The sequence below is a fragment of the Trachurus trachurus genome (genome assembly GCF_905171665.1).
Source record: "Trachurus trachurus genome assembly, chromosome: 20".
NCBI lineage: Eukaryota > Metazoa > Chordata > Actinopteri > Carangiformes > Carangidae > Trachurus > Trachurus trachurus.
Genome location: NC_139911.1, coordinates 6,729,214 through 6,756,766, shown reverse-complemented (window position 1 = coordinate 6,756,766; position 27,553 = coordinate 6,729,214). Strand labels below are relative to the sequence as shown.

Below are 27,553 nucleotides of genomic sequence, written 5' to 3'. Positions count from 1 at the left end.
TAGAGTGTGAGCAAATCCCCTGGTTGGTCTCCGTTGTGTTTGTTGTGTACAGGAAGTGTGTTATCTGTGTCAGAACAAAGTCAAAGATGTCTTCCAGAGCTGCAGTGGCCTTTGACTTGGGAGAGCTCCTCTGCAACAGTGAACAGCATTAACCTTGACAGCTCTTTGCCTTGACAGGTTTTCTACAAGAAGAAATTAGACGGTTAAAAAGGAGAAGAGACAACTGGAGGGGCGAAAGGCCAGGGAAACAAGTACAAACAAAATGAGGAGGAAATGCACAACGCAGCACAGAGAGGAGGAGGAGGAGGAGGGTGTAGATGCTTACGGAAACTCCCCTTTGTGATTTGCCATTTTGGGTTTTATAAATAAATCTGACCCGGGATGAGGACGCTCAGAGGGGGGAACAGCATCACACAGCTGATGACCATGAGCATCAAGACGACTCCAGATAACTCCCAGCACCGTCACACTCGCCTGCACCTCGACTCCCCGGCTGCTGCTAAACTGAAAAACATATCCATGAATACACTTAAGCACACATGTGCAGACCTCTGTAAGCAAAAAAACAAACCTCTCAGCTTCGACTGTGAATGAGAGTCGTGAAGAACGAGGCTGCTTCTGTCTTCCTCCCTCTCCTTTTTGTTTTCCTTATGAATCAGTGATGGGTTTTTGTTATTGTAAACACATACGCTCTCCTCCCTGACAGATAGAGTGAAAGTGTAAAATGAGAAAAACACTTCTAAGCCTGTCAGACGGGCAGCAGCTTTTTACTGTATATCCCTGAAGCACACCTGCTGTCAGTGCCCGCGCCCACTCCAACACATTTATCTACTGACACGTCTGTTTGCGTCTGTGAACGCCACTCGGACCCTCGAGGTGTCGGCTCCGCACCTGCTGATGGATAAACACACTGGAAACATGACGACCGCTCTTTGTCATGTCATTAATCACTGTCCTGTGATACCAAAGAGGTTATTATGGTTTTTGTTTTGTTGTTGTTGTTTTTTTTTTAACATCAATACGTCATCAATATTATGAATGATATGAAATAGTAGATTCTTTAAACGTGTAAAATCTGAAGGTGAATTTGAAGGTCGATGGATGGATGGATGAATGAAAAATACATGGATGGATGCTGGACTGATAGAGGAATGGATAGATACATAAATGTATACATTCGTAAATGGATGGATGGATGGGTGGAGGGATGGCTGGATAAGTAAATACATAGAAGGATGGATAGATATATAAATGTATGGATGAATGATAGATGGATATGGGGATGTATAGATGGATTGATACATTGATTAATAGAAACAGGATAGATGGATGAATGATGGATGGATGGGTCTATTTGGCTCCCTCTCACTTCAAAATTTTTTCTACTTCTCAACTTATAATCACTTTTTCAATAGGTATCAATCTTAAATGCCATGTTTGTGAACTTGACATTTATAAAATCTGAAGATGAGTTTTAAGATAGATAGATAGATAGATAGATAGATAGATAGATAGATAGATAGATAGATAGATCATCAGAGCCAAGTGATGTCACATCGTGCTGCACCTCCCCTGCAGTCTGCTGGACCTGAGACATCTGAATACCCCCCACCCTCTCCCCTTCCTCCCCCCCCCCTCTCTGTCTCAGCCCTCTCTCCTCCTCCTCCCTCCCTCCTCCTCCTCCTCCTCCTGCTTCAAAACTTTTCTCCTCGGCACTGCCCTCAGTCGGAGCACCGGGGATCGGTGGGTGTGATGCTGCTGAACGTGTGGTCGCTGTGCCGCGCTCTCTCTGCGGGTCTACAGCCATAAAGACATCTAAAAAAAAAAGAAAAGAAAAAGAAGAGAAAAGAAAAGAGAGAGAGAGTGAGAAAGAGTGAGAAAGAGCAAGACCGGAGCTCTATGTTAAAGGACTGCACCCTGGAGAAAAGTGGCTGGCCGGAGCGCGTCAGCATGCGGGTCCTGTTGAGCGTCCTGTACCCCGTCCTCTCCCTCACCATCTTCGGATTATACCCCTCCATGGTGAGTTCCTCCTCTCTTTCTTTCCTTCTCTCCACTCCTTCTCCACCACCTGTTTCCTCTCAGACCGAGGCTGTATATCCTCTATCAGCAGCTGTCGTAGATACTCGGGTTTGAGGACCATCGCCCCGCTACGTGCCTCTCGTTCATGTGCGGACTCTCCTTGACTCAAAAGTCCGACAATTGAACTTTGCCTCATTTCTTATCAGGAACGCAAATTTTAATTAGATGAGATCTAAGCAGCTTTGCAAATGCACGTAATGCACAACAGTTCGGCTTTGGTTTAATCCACGTATCCGATTTTCAACTATTAATTTTAAACTTTGAACAGTGGCTGCAGCCCTCAGACTGTTCACTCACTGTGATGCAAATAAAACCTGTTTTTTTTTTTATTATCGGGGAAACTGTTTTTTCCAGCTAAACAAGCAACAAAATATGGCATCGCAGTTTTGTGAAGCCAGGCAAAAAAAAAAGGAAAGTAGTGAAGCAGCAGCCACCGTGAACGCAACACCGGAGCAGCGTCTCTGTTTTCTTGAAAAGCATTGCGTAATTGTCTGCAGCAAATTCAGGTTCCTGCAGAAATCCAACATCTCCTGTCTCTGTCTCTTTCTGTGACTAATCACCTGTTAACCATCAATTTACCTTAAACACTTGTTTGCAAGGTAACAAACTGGTGCTGCTATATTGTGTGTGCATAAGACTGCACATTGGCTACCGATGGTTTCACTCTAATAGATGGTGATGTTTCTGTTTCCATATGTTTCCTGACTGAATTTCATATGATGTGGTTTGACTTTATGCTTGACTTTAAGCAGCTTGGGTGGGAAATGGACTTGTATGTGCAGTGAGTTGTTTTGAACCAAGGTAAAGATGGAATAACTGAACTCCGTCTGTGGTTTCTGATAATTAACAGATAAATCTGTGTGTGTTGTGGTGGTGCTGAGGCTGTGGAGCTGTTCACTCTGTGGTGCTGAAACTTCACTGCTCATTGTCTCTGACTCTGCAGCAGCTCAGAGAGAGGGAGAGAAAACGCTCTCCTGTCTTTCACGCGCAGTGTTTTTTGTTTCCAGTAGAGTGCACTCAACAGCTCATAGTGCTTCATTCAGAGGTCTGAGATCCATCCATGCACGCATCCATTCATCCATCCATCCATCCATCCATCCATCCATCCATCAATTGATCCATCAGCATTATCTGTTGAGCTGAAACACCATATGTCTCCCAGTTACAGCTCCTCCTCTGTCACTTCACTTTTGGCACTTTACACCTTTATCAGTTTATTGAAAAAGTAATAGATGATCGCTCTGCATGCCTGCTCTAGACATGTTTGCATAATTGTGTTTACAGAGGCGTCACCTCCTCTCTGCTTCAGAGCCGTGTTTCCTGTGATTACCCCCGATTCAGCTCAGCTTCTATCTCTCTCATCTGTTTGTGATTGAATCAATGAATTTCACTGCTGCCATTGATGGATGAGGAGGGGGAGATGTTGCCGTCGGAGTGAGAGCTGCATGTAAATTTTGCCGGCATTGGCCCCCAATGGCCCTTTCTACTTCAGGGTTTAAAGATGATCTGCAAAGGCAAACCCTCTCTGTGGCCTCACACTAAGATGGAAATTATTAGGCTGTCACTCACAGACGGTCTGACCCTTTTCACAGCTCATTTTCATACGGCGTAGCAGCAGCTGCTTCTTGGCATTTAACTTAATGTGTTGTTGGTGCCGTTTTTTGTTTCTTTACACCCACAGGTTAGCACCAAAGCCGGCGGCGGTGGCTAATGGTGTGGTGGATTCCTCTTTGTGGCACGTATTATCTCTGCAGTGTACACAACGGATCCCTAATGAAATATTTGCATAGTGTACAGTAGTTTTCCTTTATGGGCCAGCTGAGTAATTACACAGTGGGCTGCTGTCGGCGCCGTGTTACCCTCATCATGATCAAAATGATGACTTGAATTTATGTTCTATGATTACACGTCATATTGAGCACCTGAGGGAGGAGCAGCAGAGGTTTCATAGACACCAGGACTCTCATGTCAGCCCAGATGTGTAGGAATAAGGCTGGGGTCAGGGTTGTATAGGAAAAAATCTCAAAGTATAAAGAGCCATCAAACAATATACAGTTTATTTTTGCATTTCTGTTTCATCATAGTACTGGTTTTTGTGCAATCTGACCAAAGGGATTTCCATCGGTTGGAGGCTCAAATCCAACACAAAACCACTGTAAATTATTGATAAAATATATTGCAAGTTCGCAACAGCACCTCAAAGAATCGATCTCGCCATAAAATATCACAATATTTTAGTGTATCAATACCCCCTAATAAATATAGACACATCACAGATAATTTGTGGATTTTAGATTAAATCTCTTCATCTTTTATGTTGACTGACTCTTTTATGATCTGGTAATTCCACTATTTAACAGGTATTGCTTCTTTATTTATTTATCGATTCGGTCATTTGTTTTCATGCCATTGCAGTTCCACATCTATAACACTTCCATAGTGATGAGTTCGACCTTTTAAGGTGCACTTGAACTTCAATTATCACTGAAATTAATGACCAAATGTGTAAGACAGAGTGCGACTCGAAGCATTTTAACTGATTTTAAAGCAACTGATTTGGTTTTTACGCTGCCAGTAACAGCAAACAGGTGCAAACTCCTTTGTCTTTTTCTTCAAAGTGTTTTCATGTCAGCGGTTAAACAACAGACAAAGTTCGCGGCTGCACTGAGACTGAGATGAATGTGAAATGTTTGTGAACAGTTTCACTCTGGGATTGGGTTGCATCACCAGTGGGATGATGGAGCTTTGTGTGGGCACTTGTCTTCTGTGTTGGCTGCTGTGAGTAGGTGGCAGGCACACACACACAGACACACACACATGCACACACACAAACACCCACATCCACTCTGGCACTTGTACTCTAAATGCTTATAGTTTTACCAGTTTATTGAGTTACAGTTTTCTGTTGAGAGCTTTCAGGTCCTGTAATCAGACTCTTGATCATGCATGAAAAGTTTTATTTGAAATGCGATCTCAGCTGCAGAGACTGAGGAAACTCCTGCTGAGGAAATGTTACTATGTCGTATACAGTTGATCGTTAATCACTCACATGATCAAGCATGGAAATACGTTGTTTGATGTTTCCATTGAGCCGACGTGTTGTCTGCCAGGGGCGGATGTCGTCTCCTGCTTGTTTGAAATCCGTTCCCGGTGTGCATTCGCATTTATGTCGGCTGACACGCTCAGCCTTGGTGGGGAATTTTTCTGGAACAGACTCCATATTAAAAGATGAGAGATGCTGTGGGCGCACACCTGCACATGCACACAACCATTTAGCGATTGGGTGGCGGCAAGGAACAAAAAAAAAAAGAAGAAAAAAAAAAGGTGCATGTTTCATATTTCATGTCACGTTTCCCCACTAGAGGCCAAATTAAAGATGACACCCTCTAACTATGTGTCAACACACAAACAAAGCAAACATCCAGCCGCGAGACTGCCGGCAGATTCATTAACTGTGATGCAGCGTGTTTCACGTCTGGAGCCAAGGAGAGAGGGAGGGGAGGAGGGGTTGTCAGAGCTGATGGACTGGAAATAAAGAAAGTTAGTCCACCGATGATGGATGTGAATCGTTTACAGCAGCAGCGGGGTAAATATATATACGCCGCCTCCTGCTTGGACGGACAGAGAAGACATTGGACTGTGTGTGTGTATTTGTGTGTGTGTGTGAGAGGCTGTGATGAGTTTTCTGTCACTTCCTCTGAGTTTGTGGTCGGCGATGGGTTAATTCGGCAAGGGGGCCGGTACCACTTTGTGAACATCCTGCTCAGTAGTAATAAGATGTCTATACGCGCTGACAGTGACTGATAACCACTACTTACTCTACTGCTCTTACATCTGTGCTGCTTTGGCCTCACACTCCGCACTACAGACCCGCTCCCTCCCAACAGATAACACATCAACACAGGCATTATTAATATGTAAAGCTGTGAAACACTGGTCTTTTTTTTCCTATGTGCGGTTATTATGACTCTCCCTTGTTTGCAGCTCGTTTTCACTCCTCTGGGTGAATGCAGTTGTGTTAATAATAGTATAAGCATAATTACAGGAGTTGAGACATGATGTTGAAACTACCAGGGGCATAGTTATGGTCCTCTCTCTCTCTCTCTGTTTCCCTTATGATTACTATAATTACAGCTGAAGCGGTCTCCATAGCAGACACATATCACTGGATTAGAGCTGCAAGGCCGGACCGGAGAGGAATGGAGGACATTTGTGGGCTCACTGAATTTATACTGTACTCAATCAGCCAGAGAGATAATTACACACTGTGCTTGTTAATTTCTTAGTAGCCAAGATAAAATGCAATATAACTTATTAAGTAGCTTTAAACAGAAAGGCAGAGGGAGAGCGAAGCGCTGCAGCAGAGAGTTTGATGTGAGCTACCGGAAAACTTAAATTGAGTTAAAGGTAGAGTAAACACAAACTTTCTTAACTAAGTGCAGGCAGGTTTTGTTCTCTCACACAGCACGTGTGCAGTCACTGCAGATTAACACCTATTATTTTTAACACAGTGATTTCAGGTAATTGCAGACAAAGGCAGACCTTTCATGTAAAGCCGAAAACCCCGCTGTGTTCCTGACTGAAATTATGACCAATTAATACAATGGTTGGCAGGTAGCTACAATTTAACTACTACAATTACTACAATTTCCATAGGAAATCTTGCAAAAGGGCACTTTATATTGCAGTTCACGTGTCAATACACATGAAATCGTGCTGAAAGACTGAGGTCATGGTTTAAAGATAATGTGTATTTCTGCTAAATAAAGTATGTATCCATCCTAGAGCTACAACCAGCTGAAGATTCCTGCAGCAACAATGTAAATATAGAAATAGGATTGGTCTTGAATTTAAGGACACAGCTACTGAGTCCTGTATTAGGTGACATCGGTGCACTGGTTACCTGTAAATCTGACAAACTTCAACTTACAGTACTTTTTCTTTACCATCCACTTAAACTATGTTTGTTTTCTTAATTTAGTTTAGAAATCACCATGTAAAAATGGGAAATGTCGAGTTCTGTTTGTTTTTTTCCACAGAGTGATAATAACAACAATCATTTTATTTGTAGAGTACTTTACAGGCAAAAGCACAAAGTGTTTTTTTTCCAAAGGTGAAGAGAATTCAAAACACAATCAACAATAACAAACAAGAGAAAAGTGTAGATGTACATAAACATATGAAGCAAAGTCAGAAGTTGTTAATAAAAGCCACTGGCCTGGACAATCAATGATAATAATACACGTATTTGAATATTTCAGTATCAATGCCTGAAGTCCAGAGCTCCATCTTTGCATTTTGTGCCTTTTCTCAATATGCAAACATGTTGATCTTTGCTCAGTGTTGTGTGCCTGCAGTGGTTTGGTTTAGTTTTGGTTGCGTGATGTGTGAAACATTAATCCAATGAACACAGAACGGTTGTTTTCAGTTAAAATCAACGTGATGACAGCTGCTGCATGAGTCCCTCTGACTCACTGTGAGGTGAAGAGTTAGAGTGGACCTGCTGCTGTTTACAGGACTATAATGCCTCATGGCCAGCTGACTCCAGCATCTAACAGAGGGACAAACTGACTGATCTGAGCTCAGTTTGTTTGTTGTTTGTGGAAAAGATGGTATCTCTGTGAAAGTGGAAGTGGAGTGTGTACGGTGTGTGGATTGTGCTTTAGTTGGGGTGGGAGTGGGGGGAGTGAATGCTGGGTAACAGCTGTGGGCGGATGTCAGGGTGATGTCGCCTCAATGCAAACACAGCAGATTAATCAATGAGCAGTTTATCCATTACAGTGGGACTCAGTCCACATACAGCTGTGTGCACATCTGCAGTGTTTATTCACTGGGTGGCTGCAACAGAGGAACCAGACCCAACATGTGTGACTGAATATATGATTGACTGACTGAGTGATGGAGTTTCCCTACTGGCTGTAGCGTAGTCAATATGAATACTGTAGGTTTATTGTATTACATCATCAAAGAGGCGTTCACAGACAGTTGTTGACAGCGGTTCCTTAAAGGGATAGTTCAACATTTTGGCAAATTGGCCCATTGCCATAATCGCTATAGTCATAGCAGTAGGTTCGTTACCTTTAATTGTTGGTGTAAGCTATTTTTAGAACGACGGAGCGGAGCGGCAGGCTGCTCAGGGCTATGCTATGGAGGCTATTTCTTGGCTTCCCTCATCAAACTCATCAAATACACAACCAAACAACTCCAAAAGGCTGTCGTGGACCAGTTGTGAGCTGCACAACCACCACGCTATGAGATAATAACGGAACGTTACGAGACGGAGCTGTTTTAGAGGTAAATTCATGCAAAACAGCTGATGCGTGTTGCGTTCAGGGACAGTTTCTCAGCAAGCAGACTCTGTATTTACCCTGTATTTACCTCGAAAACGGCTCCGTTTCGTAACGTTCCATTATTATCTCATAGCGTGGTGAATGTGCAGCTCACAACTTGTCCACGAAAGCGTTTTGGAGTTTTGGGATTTTGTATGTAATGAGTTTGATGAGGGAAACCAAGAAATTCCTTTAGCCTCCGTAGCGTAGCCCTGAGCAGCCTGCTGCTTCGCTCCGCCGTTCTAAAAATAGCTTACACCGACAAATAAAGGTAATGAACCTACTGCTATGACTATAGCGATTATGGCAATGGGCCAATTTGCCAAAATGTTGAACTATCCCTTTAACAATTCTCACTTTTTTTTTATTCCTGTTCACCTGTTGCTCTCCCCCTCTCTCTTTTCCTTGTTGTTTTTGTCCCTTCATGTCCCTCTTCGGGCTCAAACTGCTATTTATAACCATAAAAAAGCAGCAGGCTTAAGAAACTGAATCAAGTGACATGTTCTGTCTGTCTGTCTGTCCATCGGTCTCGTCCGCTCTGTTTAATCACAGCGTGACACCTACACATGACGAACGCTCCAGTGGCAGTCAGCCGCTTGGAGGGTGTGTGTGTGTATGCATGTGTGTTTGTGTGTGAGTGTGTTGAAAGCATTGTTGATGTGCAACTATGGCAGGGAAATAGAATTTGATCCCACAAATAATAATAATAATAATAAAAAGTCAATTCATGTGAAAAGAAGCCAAATTCCCAGCTTTCTTCTAAAGCTCAGGTCCAGTTAAGATCAATACCAGTCTAATATTGCAACTGTAAATACCATTTTCTTTATTCAAGGAGAAGAAATGTGACCCATTACCAGCTCTATAGACATTCAGAAAGCCCATAAACCAGTTAGCCTGCTGCTATACTGTATTTACAGCACTCGCCCATTTATCTGAATGGACAAATTTCGGAGCGTTGGCAGGAAGTTGCTGTGAGGCTGAAGTCATTAACTGGAGTTAAAGTATAAAAAATAAGTTTAAGAAAAGCAGAAGCAAATAATTTGCAGGGTAACTTCAAAGCGGCTCCTGAGTGCACTGACCATACCAATGTTACGGTGTCTTAAAGCAGTTTAAAGCTCAATTCTGACGGTTTTATCCACGTAGATCTTATAATTGGAGTTGCTGCCTGTTGCTGCACAAACCTCACTGTACATCCATAAGTTATGCATAATCTTTGACACACACACACACATACACTCACACACTCACTCTTGCTTCTGCCACATCAGGACGCGCAGGCTGAAGTGGAAACGCAGCTTTAACATCTCGGCACGCTGACAACACCGCCGAGCATAATTAGCGGGGAGGAAATTCAAAGGTTGTTAAAGAGCAAGAAAGAATTAGGTGAACTGCCTTTTGCTGCAACGATTTGCAACATGTGACCTTGTCTAAGTCTGCAGATTGTGTGACATTAATTAATATGGCAGCAGTGTCCTTTTCCAAGATTTGAAATCTGTTGAGGTTCTTATGCACTACTAATGAGCGTGCTCTTACTTTACAAACACTTACCCAGAGAAGCTGCCAAGACATGTGCATGTGGGTGACACAGATTTAATTTGCGCATGAATTAAAGAAGGGTGCTTATCCCGGCAGACTGCTCCACCACAATTACGAAAATAATAAGTAAAAATTCCAATTACGGAGTCTCCTCGGGTAAAAAAATGTATCCCAGAAGGGTAATGCTTCAGATGAGGGGGCTTGAAAAATCAAAATGCACCAGTATTCACCAGCTCAGACACCTCATCATCCTGTGGATTTTTAATTTCGGCTGCACTGATCTACCCCACTCCCACTCACGCATTACTTTGAATGTGGACACTTCTGTGGACAAGTCTCTAATGACAGGAAACAGAGGTAAAAAAAAAAAAAAATCATTGACGCTCTCGACGTTCTCAAACCTGACTTTATCTCTGCACACTGAGTCATAACTTTATGTGGGAGCACTGTCGCAGCTGCTTAGTATTCTGCTTGTGCATGCATGTGCCACTCAGTGTGGCCGGGAGCTGTCCACTGCCTTTTGCTGCACCGATAATGTTTGATGACTGTTTCATTATCATCCTCGGCGTGGCTTGTGACTGACGTGTCGTCTTGTTATGTCAGAAGACTGGTTGAAGCACGCCCTATAGAGAAGAAGCACGAGGGTGTGAACAAGATAATGCAGGAGCTCATTGAGGAGGCTGTCTGGGGCAGAATGTGCCGAGCTCCTGCAGAATTATCTATTCAATCTGCTCCTCGCCGGGGTCAAAAAAGGCAAGAAGGTGTCACGCCTCTAGGAAATTAATCTCCCTGCCCGCTTTTCATCACAGTCACATCTTAGAGAAAAGATGGCTTTCTCTTTTTCGCTGCCCCCCCTCCTCCTCTGCCTCCTCTTCCTCCTCCTCCTTGCAGAGTATGCAGCATCTCTTTGTCAGTAGCTTTGTCTGGGACCTCTCTGGCCTCGGGATTATTGCTGCCAGGATTGCTGTTGCTGCTGCGTTTAGAGGTGTTGCCATTTGTCATTTCTGTCCTGGACGTCTGCATCAGCCGGGTTACAGAGCTGGCTGCACATGCGAGTTCATCTTCCCCCCCTTCACCCCCGTCTTCTGCCATTAGAGCTAAAATGTTAACTCATTTAAACAGTATGATCATCAGTTACAGTACCGACATGCGCATTCCACTTCACTTGCCTCCAATACCTTGGTGGCTTCTTGTTTGGACAGGTTGATCGATGATGGGATAGATAGCATCTGCTTAGGTCTTTGTCTGTGGCAGGCAGGACGGCAGCATTGTTGTGATGGGAGATTTACTTCTGTTGGCTTTTGCCGGCACTTGGATTCGTTTCAAAATGTATTAACCAGGCTTTTTTTTTTTTTTTCTTTACTGTCAGGAAAAAAGTCCAATTTAAAACCTGCGGATCCAGGGTTTGAAAAACAGGCCGACTCAAAGCAAAGCAGAGACAGAACATGAGCACGGTGAAAAGCGACTTAATCGGCAGCTCTGCTCTTCTGTAATGTAATGGACAGAGAGGTCCGGTTGTGACAAAGAGTGGTAAAAGCATGAGTGAATGCTGAGAGTCATTCACAGACAGCAGCCCCATTATACAGTTATACCAGACGCCCATTTGCAGCCTCTCCTGCTGCTGCTGCTGCTGCTGCTGCTGCTGAGGGAGCTGGTTACCTCTCATCATGTATCAGGGCTCCAGACTGCCAACAAAATGGTTGCATATGCGACTATTTTTGGTGAGCTGGCCGCATGATCATTATTCATTGGGCTGTTGTGGTGTCCCACATGTAACTGCATCGACTTGCAATGGAAAGTGTGCTTCTTTTTTCTTTTCTTTTTTTTTTTTTTTACATCGCAGGCTCAGTCGGTCTGATACCTGCACTTTCATCTGAATGCAGCTGCAGACAGAGACACTGAGCTCACTCTGGACTCTGCTTATGGTAGGAGGACCTGTGTGAAGTCTATCTGGCAACATGGACAACTCTTAACTTGTTACCAACTCAATGCAGTTTATATTCCATTCATGCTAATTCTTAATTTTTCTGTTGATATTTTTTCCATTTCAAACCTTGATTTGCCAAATTCATGTCAGAAAGTTATTATCTGAGCATTTCTACAACTGTTTACATCCTGTAAAATGATTTCAGACATTTGATGACTCATCCGGCACTCGAGGGCATTGCTAATCTTGCGTCAAATCAAAATTGTTTCTTGAATTTTTACATCCGTCCTCTGAAATATACATCCCTCCAGTTAGTTACCATCACAACTTCCGAGCTGTAACGAGCTCGTTCTGCCGACACTCTGTGTTTGTTTGTGTGTAAACTTGTTCTAACCTTCAGCTCTAGGCTCCACAGGTGTGTGTGTGTGTGTTTGTGTGTGTGTGTGAGGGTGGAGGAGAGAAGTCCTCCACAGCAGCAGACAATCCCACAGGTGGTGCTGAATGTACATTCAACACAACTGGCTACCAATCACTATGTGTGACATGTCCCACTCCCATGCATAACTGCAGTTCAAGCACATCACCTGAACAGACTGAGCTCCTCCTTGTTTCTTATCAGGGGTGGAACCAAATGATCAACTCTCACCTTAACCTGATAGTCTATGAGTGTAAACAGCCTTTAACAGTGAGCGTAGCACACTTTGCTTCATGTTCAGTCTGAGGTTGATGTGTGATGAGTCGGCGACAGGTCACAAGACGGAGACGTTGTGAGTTTTTATAGAGCGCAGAGGCAAAGTGAGAAATATCCATAAATCTCAGACTGTCATTTATTCCCTTTCTGCTGCAGCTGCTCCGCTGCAACTTTCAGATGATTCACTAACAGGTTTTTTTAGGTTAACGCGCTTTTACAAAAATCATTAACGTTATTGCACCTCATTACCAGACTCAAGTGATGTAATTTTACATTTTTGTTTCATGTAATTAAAGAGGAGGAAGCGTCAGAGCCGGGTTCAATTGGAAAAAAATAAAGTGCATCCACACCAACCAGTGAAGAAGTGAGTGTGGAGTATCCAGGCTGTATGTATTTCTAACAGATTTCTGCCATTGCCACTGACAATCTTTTAATTTTTTAGCCCCCAGCCTCTCACCTGTGCTATCCCTCCTGGGAGTGACTCACAGTGGCAGATTTCATACTGCTGCAGTGTAGCAAATGGAATCAACCATTATGAGACTGGCAAAAGGAATTAGATCAAGAGACCAAGGCTTTACACAGCGGGGTGGAGATTAGTTTACGGTGCAGCCAGCTACAGTATATATGAACTCGCTGTGAATCTTGGCAGAACCTAAAACAGATCCCCTACCCCCTCCCAAACAGCACTAAACACAGTCGTTTCTCTGCAAGAGTCCAACTAGCTTTGCATGCAAGAGTGAAAGAGCAGCAGAATCTATCAAATCGTGAGTGCAGTGATGGCACAGAAATGTTATTGAGGTTTTTGTGAGGATTAATGGTGCAGAAAATATCCAGAAATGTATAAAATACATATTCATAGTGGGAAAGCAAACTGAAAATGTATTCAAGCTATTCTAAAGTATCAATCCAGAGCATGCTCAGAATGAAAGCTGCTGATTTATCTGAAATTGGGAACAATATTGACAGAAAAGAATAATCTTTTCTGTTGCAAAACAAACGGACAAGAGGATCAAACAAGGCTCTCTTAACTGGAACCAAATGATGTGCATGAAAAAATAAAGCACAGAGCAACACTATCTAATATCCCTCGCTTTGCAACTGTGTTTTTTCAGTCACGGCTCCGAAGGCAGAGGCTAATTCTCCCTGCCACCGTTAAATAACTCGGTCTTAACTGTATCACTCCAGTATTAACCTGTTTAATCTGCTCACGCTCACTCTGTCATTGACCCGCTGTGTCTTTAGCTCAGTGCCACCAACAGGTTCATCAGGATAAAGCTAATGCTACTTTTGTGTGTGTGTGTGTGTGTGTGTGTGTGTGTGTGTGTGTGTGTGTGTGTGTGTGTGTGTGTGTGTGTGTGTGTGTGTGTGTGTGTGTGTGTGTGTGTGTGTGTGTGTGTGTGTGTGTGTGTGTGTGTGTGTGTGTGTGTGTGTGTGTGTGTGTGTGTGTGTGTTTGTGTGTGACAGCCAAGGAAAAATACACGTTCCTGACAGAATAACAAAACTGAAAATGAACTCAATTAGGTGTGTAATTGACAGGAAAAACATGTCTGCTGGGAAGAGCATGAGTCATATCATGAACAGGGAGGAATCCATTACCGCTGTTGTTTATGCTGCTTAGATACATGCAAACAAACAAGGCTGAACATGTATGTTTATATCGAGTGATCCATGATTAGAAAAGTCAAGTCTTTTGTGCATCTGTGAGCTGAGAGCATTATCACCATGGGAACTGTACAGTACAGTAACTGTCCATGTAAGAGCTTGTCTCCATCCATCAAGTGGAAGATGGGATATATCACTGTTTGACCTGTAGGTGGAGCTGCAGGGGATCACTGAAATCATTAGGCTTTATCCTCTGTGGACCACAAATGTGTAAAATAAGTATTAGGGGTGGGAGAAAAAATCGATTCACATAAATATCGCAATATCTTTTTTGACGATTTTTTTTTTTTTTTTTTTAAATATTGTGCAATGTGCATTTGTTAGCCTTTTTTACATACAGAGAGTACAGGTTTTTGAAAAGGGTTTAAGTTCACTTTATAATGGAGTATGTTAATTTATAGGCTCCTACAGTATTTGTGTGCAGATAAATGTTAAAAAAGCAGACTAAAAAGAATCGCAATTTAAATCGAATCGCCATCCAAAAACTTGTAGAAGAATCGAATCGGGAGAAAAGCATATCGTCCCAGCCCTAATAAATATAATGAAATATAGCAAGCAATCCATCACATAATTGTTGAGATACAACACTAGCAGCATGACTGAAAAAGTGAGTTCAACTACACAACAGACACATGACCTGAGGCTGTCTACAAGACAATGATACTATGTCGGACTGTGTAAATAATAAGGTATTCCCTGACTGATTGATAAATAGGAATTATTGATTCTAATCACAGATCAGCTGTGGTTAATATTATTGTGAGAGAATGACTGTATGTTGTGTATTGCAGGTGCACAACAGGCACCAAAACGAAACATGTCGGCCATGTTGAACCGATTCGCAATGCAAAGTAAAAATTATTGTTATCAGCCATAGATCTGTTGATCTCACTCACATCTGATCGGTATCGGTACCAATCAAAAAAACAGATTGGGGCGTCCTCATCAATAATTTCTGAATAAGTTTTCCCCGTCATGTGTCGGCCACTTCTTGTTGTCAGTGACTGATGCGTTCGTCGTTGTCGTCGTGTAGAAAACTGTAAATGGTTTCACTGAGGCATGAAAAAGGTGAATTCGCAGTTCAATCAGGTTGCCTCATAAAAGTCCAACGTTAATAGGAAGTAGGAGTCGTACCGACCTTGTGTGCAGCAATAAAAGTAACAAAGTCATGATCATTCATTATTGGGGACTGCTAGACTGTCTAATCTATACATCAGTGAGTTATATTGGATCATTTGAGTGGAGGCTTGTTTTTCAAAAGGTTGGGCAGTGTTACGCTCTGACCTGTCCCTCTGTGTCACACTGCACTGTTTCTGTTATGTAACACATAAAAGTGATCAGTTCATATCAGATTGTGTTGATAATTAGGGATTCCTGCTGTATGGCTGCAAATATTACTTATGTTGACTGTACTGTATGTCTCACTCTCATGCAGGTTCACATACATAGAAAATGAAACTGATTCTGAAAGGCCAAAAGTGAAGGTTGCATTGACCTCACAAACCTTTTTTTTTTGCTTGTAAGACAAAGATCTAAATGCTTATTATGACATAATTTAACATACATGTAATAGGATGATATGGTGACCTTTTCTATCCATAAGGTCAAAGGTCATCTTCACTTTGACATCACAACCTCCCACAAAAAAATCATGTATCATCCTTGGCGTCTAACTTCTTCCTTCTGTGCTGCAGGGTTGAGGATGGAGAGTGTGAAGAAGCCACGTTTTTACAATTTATAGATGTTGTTTCCAGCAACATCCACATGTTCAGCATCGCCCGCTGTCATGGTTACGGCTTTCTTGGCCAGGTCAGGCCGAGTTGGGGCAGCCGCAATTTAAAGTGCAGCTTGATCGGTGATAGTGATTCTAGCAGAGTGCTAAACAAAATCACCCGAAAGCAATTCATGTTCAAAAGAGAAACAGATACTAACGGAGAGATTGAGATGTAAAAAAAAAAAAAAAAAATAGCCTTAAAGGTTCTGTATTTTTATACTTTCTGTGGTTTTATTTGATGTTTTGATCAATAAGAAGATATATGAATGTTTCTAAGATAGAAAAACCATCTCAGTGTAGTTTTTACATCCTATCTCCGGCTTCTCCCTGGAGGCTCAGTGACAACAGGTCGTTGAGCCAATCAGAGGAGGAGGCTCTGATCCTCTCTTCTGATTTCTCTGTGGACTGAGGCTTTGATACTTTCTCAGTCTTAATATAGCACCCAGACCTGCTTTATGAAAAAAAAGACATGGACATGGAAATCTCACTTTTTTTTTAATATGAGACCTTCAAGGTAGTATAGTATAAGAAGTAACCAAACTCTTTAAGATCTGTAATGTTGAAAGAGCAGAGACTTGTGTGGGAGATGGATAGTTCAGCAGGTACCGGTAAGCATGTAAAAAAAAAAAAAACAATTTCAGTTGCAATAAAATATAGATACACATCTGATCTGTCTGAGTCTGATACAGCATGAAAATATTGTCTCTATAACCCCCGGGAAGGGAGATTTAGAGCTCAGACTACACACGCTGCACTCTAATTCACTGTAGATTTAATGAAATTTAAGTTTCTGGGGGGTTTTTTGTTTGCAGAGTTTTACTTTGTGAACTGTCTCAAACCTAAACTATATTAAGCATGTCTTAATTTCTATTGTGCAGCCAAGTGAGAGCTGCTCCCTGGTGGAAAGTGAAGAGCTGAGAAGTTAAGTAAACCAAAGAAAACCAAAAGCTAATAACAAGGTGATAACAGGTCATGAGCTGCAGGTGTGATTTATACTCATGGTACGTTTTTGAATTGGGTGACTTAATGATTGTAAAGTTAACAGACAGTTATATAGGTCATCATATCTGTATGATGTATGACAGCCTGGTCGCACTGGACGCGGAACCGAAGGCCATTGCAGGTCCTCTTAACAAGAGCTGAAAGTTTAAAGTCACAGATTTACCAGAAAAAATTAAGTCTGACATTATAAAGTCACAGTTTTTGGAAAAATAAACTCACAAATCTTCAAGAAAAATAACTTAAACTTGTGTTTTTATTCTGTCAAGGAAGGAGACATGTTGACACTTTGCAAGGTTGCACAGACATTGTTTTGCATTACATCTGCAGTTGAAGATCTTATAACTCCAGTTTTCAGTTGAATTTAGCAATAATGAAACAATAATATAAATTGTAATTGCAATAGTTAAATAATAAAAAATAAACACCAGAGTGTCTATTTTTTGATAAACCATGGAGGAGTGATACATTTCACTGTTCTTTTCTAGTTTTGGTTCCAGATATATTGAATACTGGCACAAAATGTTGTTTATTGGCATCTTAAAAACATATTGATGCGTGCTGTATATCAGCTTTCCTGAGTCAAATCCTGGCAAATCCAAGAGAGACGTGAGTGTTTCATGTAAACTGGTTGTGGTTGTGTGTGTGTGTGTGTGTGTGTTTGTGTGTGCGTGGTGCTTTCTATATGTAACCAATCATGCATGTGTGTGTGATACGTGTGCAGAGAGCAGAACCCTGCCGGGTGGCCGGGGAGAGATTTGAGCTGCTCTGTGCTGTTTTGTGGGGATGATTAATGACCAGACTTTGGCTCTCAGCTCTGTGAAACCATTGTAGCCTTGGAGCCCGATCATCCTCCATCTAACATCGTGCGAGATGGAAAAATATCGCAAAGCATTCGCCTCATCAACGAGCAAGAGTTTCATAAATAAAATACAATATTGTCCAAGTGTGCACACAGAGTGAAACGTAATGTCCCCCCCAGCCCCTCCTGCACAGGTAGGAAACAGCCACAGTTTACTCTAATCAAATGAAGCATGTGAGCCGGAGCTTGTGCAGAGCTGGTTGCACTCTTTCATGTGTGCGCTGTCATGCATTAGTGAGTGACTTTTAATCAATAAGTCAGCATCACTGAGATGGACTTGACTGCCAATGCTTGTGAGGCTAACTCTATGTATTCCCTCACTCTGTTCCTCTCCCCTTCTCTCTCCTCTCATTCTGTCGTCCGGACACGTTGGCGCCCTCTCTGTTTATCCCTCACCTCATCTCATCATCCTGAGCTCGCTTGTCTTTGTACCTCTCTGTGGTCGTATATCTGGCTCCATGCATGCTCTTTTACCTCCATGCCTCTTTTTCTAATCGACAGTCGAGTCTTCTTTTTTGTTCTTTGTCAGCATTGTCCCTCTTTCTTTCTTCTTTAAGCTATTGTTAATATACATACATGTACGTAACCCCCTGTTCAACTCATAAACTTCTCCTCCTGCGCCACTGGGATTATAGTGGATGACAAAGTTTAGCAGCAGAGTCCTTGGTGGCAACAGGACATAAATATTTATATGAATACAAAGGCGTCCTCGGGCTTGTTTGTCTGTTTTTGTGTGATTGAAGCGTCAGCCAAAATCTCACTATTGCTAGAAAGTAAATGGCCACAGGTCTGATGAATAACTGAGGAAAAGTACTTGAAGTTACCAAAAGTTCATAACTCAACTTCGACAACTTCTGCAACACGTACAACAGGAAAGGTTTATTTTACTGTCATCATACAATTAAATTGTATTTTATTTTGCACGAACATTTCATATTAACATTTAATTTAATATAGTATAAAACAATCATTGTGATTGGGATGTGCAAAGGGGAGATATGAAACCCAAAAGGGCTTATATGAAAACCTCACCCATGAAGAACATAATCAAAAACCAAATTTCTTCCAAGAAATGAAATATGAAACTCAAGCATGTTATAAGAAAGATAATCTAGTAATCTAATAAAAAGTAATGTGCCATAGATAGATAGATGATAGATGGATGTCACTTCTAAGGAGTAAGGTAAAGTATAAGATGGTATGGTAGTGTGAGGCGTTTCTATTGCGATGACAAGATGGATGACTGTGGTGTATGAGGCGACGCTGAGATCAGAAAATAGCCCGGGGCTCTGTAGTTAGTGAGGGGGCAGTTTGCAGACACACACAAAATTGTTGATCCCCGACAGTCGGATAGAAGCCCAGCAAACTTTCCCTTTCTCCTTTCTCACGGTGCTACAAAGCAATGCAATATAATACAATACCGTGAACAAGAGCTACCTGTTATAAATCTGCAAGCGCAGGGGCAGACAGCCTGCAGGCATTTTAGAGTGGAGGCAGCCACATGCCTATAAATTATGCCCATAATCCAGAGCTGAGATACGGCCTTGCTCCTCTCACCTCCTGCTAAAGAAACCTTCTCTCTCCATATAACTGTGAGTTTCCCCTAAAGCTTTTTGGTCCAAATGTATTCACATGTGCTCAGAAGGAGAATGTGCCAGAAATCCAGGCGCCTTAAATGTTTGTAATGACGGTTTTAAGTTCAGCTAATGTACTTCTCTGGAGGTTGACTAACAAGCGTGAGGAAATGGATGTTTATCTTAAAAGCATTGCACCTGAAAAGTAAAAGGCTTTATTCAGAATACGCACCACATGTGAAATATAAACACAACAAACCTAGTGGGCCAACTACTGAACCTTCATCTCTGCATGTGTGTTTAGATGTAGCTTTTATACTTTCTACCTATCAGACGCGTAATGTACGAAGAACAAACAGTCACCAAAAACATTCCTCCTAGGTTTTTGTCCGTATTGAATTGCTCGGCTTCACATCCCCAGTGTGTGTTAACAACATATCCTCCACAGCATTACACAACATGAACCACTGATACAAGGCAGGATGGATCCATGCAGGCTTTAAAGGCAAATTCTGCCCCCTCCGCCTCAATGTTGCAACAGAAACCCAGTCTCACAATGTTTCTTCACTCTTCTATTGTCCAGGTTTGGTGAAATTGTGTGAATTGTAGCCTCGAGTTTCCAGTTGTGAGCCCGGTGTGGTTCTTCTGCTGCTGCTTTAAGGCTCGATGTGTTGCTCTCCTGCAGACCTTGTTTGTAACAAGTGGTTGTTGTTGTGTTGCCTTTCTGGCAGCTCAAACCAGCCTGGCCTTTCTCCTCTGACCTCTGACCTCTGACCTGTGGCATCAACAAGGCATTTTGACCCAGAGAGCTGACCTGCTGTCTATTTATTTCTTTTTTTCTACCACTCTCTGTAGTGATGGTTGCACATGAAAACCCCAGGGGAACAGCATCTAAAACAACCACGACACATTCAAAGTCACTTAAATCTCCCTCCCTCTCCAATTCTGATGCTCAGTTTGAACTTCAGTAGATCACCTTGACCGCGTCTACCTGCCTCAACGTGTTGAGTCGCTGCCAGGCGATTGGTCTATTAGATTTTTGCATTAACAAGCAGTTGAACAGGTGTTCCCTAATAAAGTGGCTGGGCAGCGTATGTGCTATTATTTTAATGTGTCTGAAGCTGCACATCTTTCATGAGAAATTTGATTAACAATAATAAAAAAAAACACAATATTCCTCAGATCAGATAGTATTCACCAGTAATGTCAACAAATATGCAACCAGACAATCAAGATATGATCATTTACAGTACTGACACCTAAACCAAGAACAAATTTTTTAAAACATACTGTTCCATTATAGGATGGAACACATTACCTAATAACATCAAAAAATAGTACCTCAAAACACATTTTTGAAAAGGTAGTAATAGACTTTTTAAATAAATTGTAAATTCAATGAATAAGAAATATAGATTACGCATAATAATTTATTGTAGGGAATTATTTGTGGGTTGAACTGTTTTGGTAATGTAATGTGATGTATGCAATGATGATGTATGTATTTTTTGTACCTAATAATGAGGTTTAGATTAGACCTTTTGGGTATATCATGAGGTACGTACTATGTTCTTTTTAATTGCATTGGGGAACACCAGGAAGAATACGGGGATCCTATAAATAAACAATGATAAATCTTTGTTGCTACATTTAGAGCTTCTTACAGTTGTCAGAGAAGATCCAGCATCACCTGTAAACAGTGAATTACCGACTTAATCTAATATGAGTCTGACCTCAGTGTGTGTTTGGTTGCACCTGCAGACTATTGCCCCGAAGGAGGGCTGGCAGGTGTACAGCTCTGCCCAGGATGCTGACGGGCGCTGTATCTGCACAGTGGTGGCACCGGAACAGAGCCTGTGCTCCAGAGATGCCAAGAGCAGACAGCTGCGCCAGCTACTAGAGAAGGTAAGCACAAGCACAAGGTGTTCGCCACCTGAGTGCAGCAGCATGTACTGTACACACTGAGCCACACATACACACATAGTCGACTCTCTACTGTTAGAGGCGGGCATGATGGAGGAGTAAAGCTTTATTGTTCTTTTTAGGTACTTTGCTGCACTGCTGCTGTTAAGGCGGTGCCACGTTTGTTCTCCCTCAACAATGGCTTGTTATACATTCAGGCTCACACACAGGTTCACCAGGGAGAAGCCATCAAAGTGCCTTTCAATTAGTTGCGGTGAAAGGAACGAGAGAAGCGAGCGGGGCGTGTATTCACTTGTAGAGTTAAACATACCATACAACTAAAATGTCCCAATTAGTGCGATGGTGATAACTCTGTTATTTACCACGTTCCCTTATTTTTCACTCTAGGTGCAGAACATGTCTCAGTCCATCGAGGTGCTGAACCTGCGAACTCAGAGGGATTTCCAATATGTCATGAAGATGGAGAACCAGATGAAGGGCCTGAGGACCAAGTTCAGACAGATTGAGGATGACAGGAAATCCATCATGGCCAGGAACTTCCAGGTTCGGTTCAGCCGAGTTCAGCACAGGACTGCTTTAATCAAAAGTTCAAAAGGATCTTTTCTATTTACCTTTTATTCCTTTACTGAATTGCTTTTATGCAGTATTGATTACACGAGTGCCTAAACATAGTTTTGAGCATAAATCAGCTTTGTTTTCAGGGTTTTATTTTTTATTTTTTTCTTAATTACATTCCAAAAAAACATAGAGCTATCGGCAAAATAATGGTCTGAATCAGATGCTAAAAGCAGAAAGTGTTATTTGTAATGGGTACGTATGGGGCAAAGGGAGGCGAAACATTTCCATTAGGAGAAATGATGTAGATTCAAAAACATATACGAATATACAAAAAAATAAAAATGCAACAACAGAAACATAACATGCTGCAGATGAATAGAAATGTGCATTTTGCCTCTATTCTCTGGTGGGTAACCACCAACACTCTCTGAGCTGTGCATTGCCCTATAAATCCTGTAAATGGAAACCTATATAATATAGATACTCATCCACATCCACTTCCATCTGGCAGACAGGCTTCTACCCCTTTGGTAAAGTGCCATAGGTGAGGGAAAAGATGCTTTGTCAGTGCGTGGACTTTTTTATGTAAACAAGAAACTAAAGAGTGTGTGCACAACAAAGTGTTCAGGGGCTCTTTAATTTGGAAAGCTTTTCCATCTGTGGCTGTTTTAGAGGCTGTTTTGCTGCTGCTGGATCTCACTTGCACAGCTGGAGTGGGAGTAGGGATATCTCTGGTGTGGCAAGTTGCTGCACACTGAAGGAGTTAGGAAAAAAGAAACAGCATGGAACAACTTCTACTGTGTCAGGGATAGCAGATATAAATAAATCCACGGTTGACCACAAACAAATGAATGTTTAAAAAGTGCACCATCACAACTTTCTCCCCCCACATCCTTTCTCTCTCTTCTCTCTGTTTCTTTTTCCCATTTTCTGCCGCTGTCACGCTGCGACGTCGCAGGAGCTTAAGGACAAGATGGATGAGCTGAAGCCGTTGATCCCCGTGCTGGAGCAGTACAAGATGGATGCGGCGCTCATCTCCCAGTTCAAGGAGGAGATCAAGAACCTGTCGGCGGTGCTGACGGGGATCCAGGAGGAACTCGGCGCCTACGACTACGACGAGCTCTACCAGCGAGTCCTGCGCTTGGACAACAGGCTCCGCAGCTGCATGGGCAAACTAAGTGAGTTGTGAACGCTGCTCGTATGAGATGAGTGACACTTAATTTCACTGTTATCTGAGCTGCTGTATTTTTGTAAACTAATAATAATTCAAGTGTGCATGTTTCCTTCTTCTTCCGCTTCTTCTTTAGATAGCACTGGCAGGAAATAAATAAAAAAAATAAAAAAACTTTAGCACAAGTGGCTGAATTTTCAGAGCTACACTATTGTTGCCATAGCAACAACTTTTTGTCCTCGCGGTTTATTGTTGTTGTTTTTTTTTTTCCTGCTCACAGAGGGAAATAGTCTTAGAGGAGTTGTAAATAAAAATGATTAAATTGTACATCTTTGACAGGCTTTCTTCTGGTTTTCAACATAAGACCACAAGAAAGAGTTTTTCAAAGCTGCTTTCTGCCGCCGCTCTGCTTTTCTTTTTGTATTTCGCCTTCACATCCCACACCAAAAATTTGTTGTTCTCTTAAAAAATAAATAATTAAATAAATAAGTGAAAACAGTGTTTAATGGCAGCACATTTTCATCTCGATTCAGCTTATGTATTTGAAGGGGGAAAAAAGCAAGAACTGTTTGGTGCATTGACATGAAAAAAAAAAAAAGGCAAAACCTGAAAAAGAAAAGCAACAGAAAGCTCAACATTTGAGGTATTGGGCAGACAAAGATGCTTTTTCTTTATCTACAAACACAGCTCACACCACAGAAGTCAGCAGGTCAGTAATTAGTCCACCGATTACTTTTGAAGTCTCTTTAATTAAGAATAAACACTGAAGAGACAAAGTGACTCATTAATATGATGTCGATGTTTTGTGAAAACCATAATTACAGTTTCTATGTTTCTCACAGTTTGATGTTCACCAGTGCTGCAGATATTTTCATTTTATTCTAATTAAAGACTAAATCTGATTAAGTTAACCAAAATAATTTGTTCATAACTCAATAACAACTTCCTTGTAGGTCTGTCTACTCTATACAAAGAGCTTTTTTACATATTTACGCCTGGAGCTGTGCTGAGGGAAATAACACAGGACAGAAACATAAGAAAGTTGAGCTGCTTTTAGCTACAAACAGTGGTTGCACCATTGTGCTTCAAGTTAAATAAAGCAGCTTGCTGCCAGTGCTATCTTAGTATGCACACAGGGCACACTCTCTGGTGGCACAGGCATGAAATTGGCTTGAGAAATCTAGTTAGAGACAAAAACCACCACGGCACATCTTATCGCTGCATTTCTTTATTAACAGCGTGTGGGAAATTAATGAAAATCACTGGACCTGTTACAATAAAGACATCTGGAACCCGGTTTGGGGCATGGATGACTGATCCTCTAGCATCTACCAGAAACAACAGGGTGAGTTATGGAGGCAGGGGACTGCCTGTGTTGTGTTGTGTGTTGTGTGTGTGTATGTGTGTGTGTGATTTCTGTGATGTGAGAATAACACAACAACAGCTGGAGACAACACCGACACTGACTGCCATGGAGTAGTTTCATTATAACAGGAGAGTGGTAACACTTTATGATAATTACTTACTATTAAATGTTACTTATAAAGCATTCTTGCTACACTGATACTAATTTGATGCATGCCATTAAGATAAACACAGTTATAAATGTTGGATTAATAAGTTCCTCTATAATAAAACACCTATTAACACTCTCACTTACCATAGTCTAAATCATCACTGTACATCTAAATAGTTTGTAAAGCAATTATATACTTAATAAATGAGCTTAAAGTATGAACCACTGACATCTCCGGAATAACTTGTTTGTATTTGATATAATGCTTGCTTTATAAATGCTTTTAATGGCAATACAGTCATTAAAGGTGACATATTATGCCCCCTTTCCACAAATTAAAATAGTTCCCAGGTGTCTTAAAGACATGTCTGTGACATGCTTTGGTAAAAAATACCCCAAGGATCAAACATCACAGCTCTTTTCATCCTCTCTAAACAGCCGTGTTCAGAACGGCTGGTTTCAGTGCCTGTCCCTTTAAATGCAAATGAACCACTGCTGGCCCCGCCCCTTCTACTGGTACCAGGTAGGGGTGGGGTTATGCAAATTCAAAACCTAGTTACATCACTGGAAGAGGGAACAGCTCGTAAAACCACGTGGATTTCAACCTAGGGAACCTGCACATTACAGATTTGTTTTGTCAATTCTCACATTTTGGGGGCCGGAAGGCAAGACAAACACCTAAATATATGTTAAAGAGCCTTAAAAAAGTGATATATGTCCCCTTTAAAGGCAAGGCAGCTTTATTTGTATAGCGCATTTGGGCAACTCAGTGTGCTTTACATAAAAGCAAATTATCACCAGTAATAGAAGAACGAAAAAGCCCTGGCCTTACTGTACTTCAGGCACTCACTCACAGGAGCCAAGGGTGATGCGTAAAACCCTTTAATGAATCAGGGCATATTGAAACAGTAGTAAAACCGGTGTCGACCGTCTTGGTCGTCTCCGACACGCCCTGAGGAAGACCATGACGGTCGAAACCAGTCGGCGGTTTTACTACTGTTTCAATATGCCCTGATTCATTAAAGGCTTTTACGCATCATCCTTGGCTCCTGCGAGGGAGTGACTGATGAAGCCCAGTGCTTTTTCGTTCTTCTGATATTTTTTAGCTTCAAGAGCACCCTGCATCACCTGGAGTTTACCTTTTTGTTCCATCACGAGCACTCGATACCCCCCGCAGCCTCCCCTTTGTATCACTAGTAATAATTGGAAGCATTAGAACATTAAAACATACGGTTTAAAATACGGGAAAAAACACATTGATGATTTTATTAATCCAGACTTGCAGAGAGAATGCTTTATAAATGATGGATAAGTAGGGCTAGGGGGTTAGTATTTGATAATGTGTATTATGGTGTTAGATTTGTTTTTAAAGTGCAGTAGTGATGTTTTATGTCATAATTTTTATATTTTATCATCTTAAGAACTGGTCACTAGTAGATACGTTTTGATGTTTATGTCCACATGTCTCTTTTTAATGCAGGTTTGGTACATGGACAGCTACACCAACAGTAAGATGGTGCGCGAGTACAAGACGATGGATGACTTTGTAGCCGGAGCGGTTTCTCGGAGCTACAACCTCCCGTTCAAATGGGAGGGAACCAACCACGTCGTGTACAACGGATCGCTTTACTACAACAAGTACCAGAGCAACATCATCGTCAAGTACAGCTTCGAGACGGGCACCGTGCTGGCCCAGCGGGCGCTGGAGTTCGCCGGCTTCCACAACATGTACCCGTACACGTGGGGCGGCTACTCCGACATCGACGTCATGGCCGACGAGCTGGGGATGTGGGTCGTGTACGCCACGAACCAAAACGCCGGAAACGTCGTCGTCTCCCAGATCGACCCCGACACCCTGCACGTGCTGAAGACGTGGAACACCGAGTACTCCAAGAGGAACGCGGGCGAGTCGTTCATGATCTGCGGGACGCTCTACATCACCAACTCTCACCTGTCGGGAGCGAAGGTTTACTACGCCTACTCCACCAAGACTTCGTCCTACGAGTACATAGACATTCCCTTCCACAACCAGTACTTTCACATCTCCATGCTCGACTACAACCCCAGAGAGAGGGCGCTGTACGCCTGGAATAACGGACACCAGGTGATATTTAACGTCACTCTGTTTCACGTCATAAAAACTGACGATGACACTTAAACGTCACGCCACTTTTTTTTCCCAGCCACAAGTCGAAGCGCCGTCGTTTTGTGACACGAGGAGCTTCTGAGTTCACCATGTTTTTATTTTATCAGAAGCGGACTACAGTTTCTTTACACGCCATTACTTGAACTTTCCTAACTCGTGGCTGAATTGAGCATGGACACCAGTGACTTGAAACCTTACTGGAAAACTCGTTACACTTTTTTCTTTTCTTTTTTTACACTTTTCAGATTTTGCTGCTGATCAGACTGGTATGCCTTATTTGCTACGTGTTGGGTCTGCCAGCCAAAGACTCTTGATAGCTGTTGCATGAAACGTCCACATTTTGTCTCCGGTGATTCCCTATAATGTGGCTGTGTTTCTGTTTTGCTTACCGTGTTTGATTTGTTTGTCTATTTAAAAGTCTATTTAAAACTATTTAAACCTCTCCTGCATATTAGCTGCCATGTAGAACAAGCTGATTATAAAATATAGTTGCCGGTCTTTTAAAGACGGGGCCTGTAAATATTGCTGTTATGTATGTATCTGTGAAGGAAGAACATTTGTATTTTTTATAAAAAAAAATAAAACAAAACCATAGAATATATGTACATTTTCATTAAAATAAAAGTATTATATGAAGCATTATTAAATAATCTTACTCTACCAGAGTAATGAAACTACATTTCCCTTCTCTCAGAGCTTTTTGGGAGATAAATGATCTGGCTACATGACCTGTTGCACTTCTAAAGCGATGAAGAAGAAGCTCTGCTCTTCTGACGAGGGATCGGAGGCCACAAACAAACTGGTTA

General features: G+C 41.9%; 1 protein-coding gene across 1 annotated transcript; it reads left to right on the top strand.

Annotated features, from left to right (window-relative positions):
* Positions 1 to 1,899: 1,899 nt before the first annotated feature.
* Positions 1,900 to 26,759, top strand: olfm3a (olfactomedin 3a; the record flags this gene model as incomplete). Its single annotated transcript, XM_083995011.1, has 6 exons — positions 1,900 to 2,019; positions 21,195 to 21,338; positions 21,744 to 21,899; positions 22,873 to 23,092; positions 24,324 to 24,430; positions 26,082 to 26,759. 6 exons carry the CDS (start codon positions 1,900 to 1,902, stop codon positions 26,757 to 26,759), a joined length of 1,425 nt encoding a protein of 474 aa, XP_083851137.1.
* Between the last annotated feature and the right edge of the window lie 794 nt (positions 26,760 to 27,553).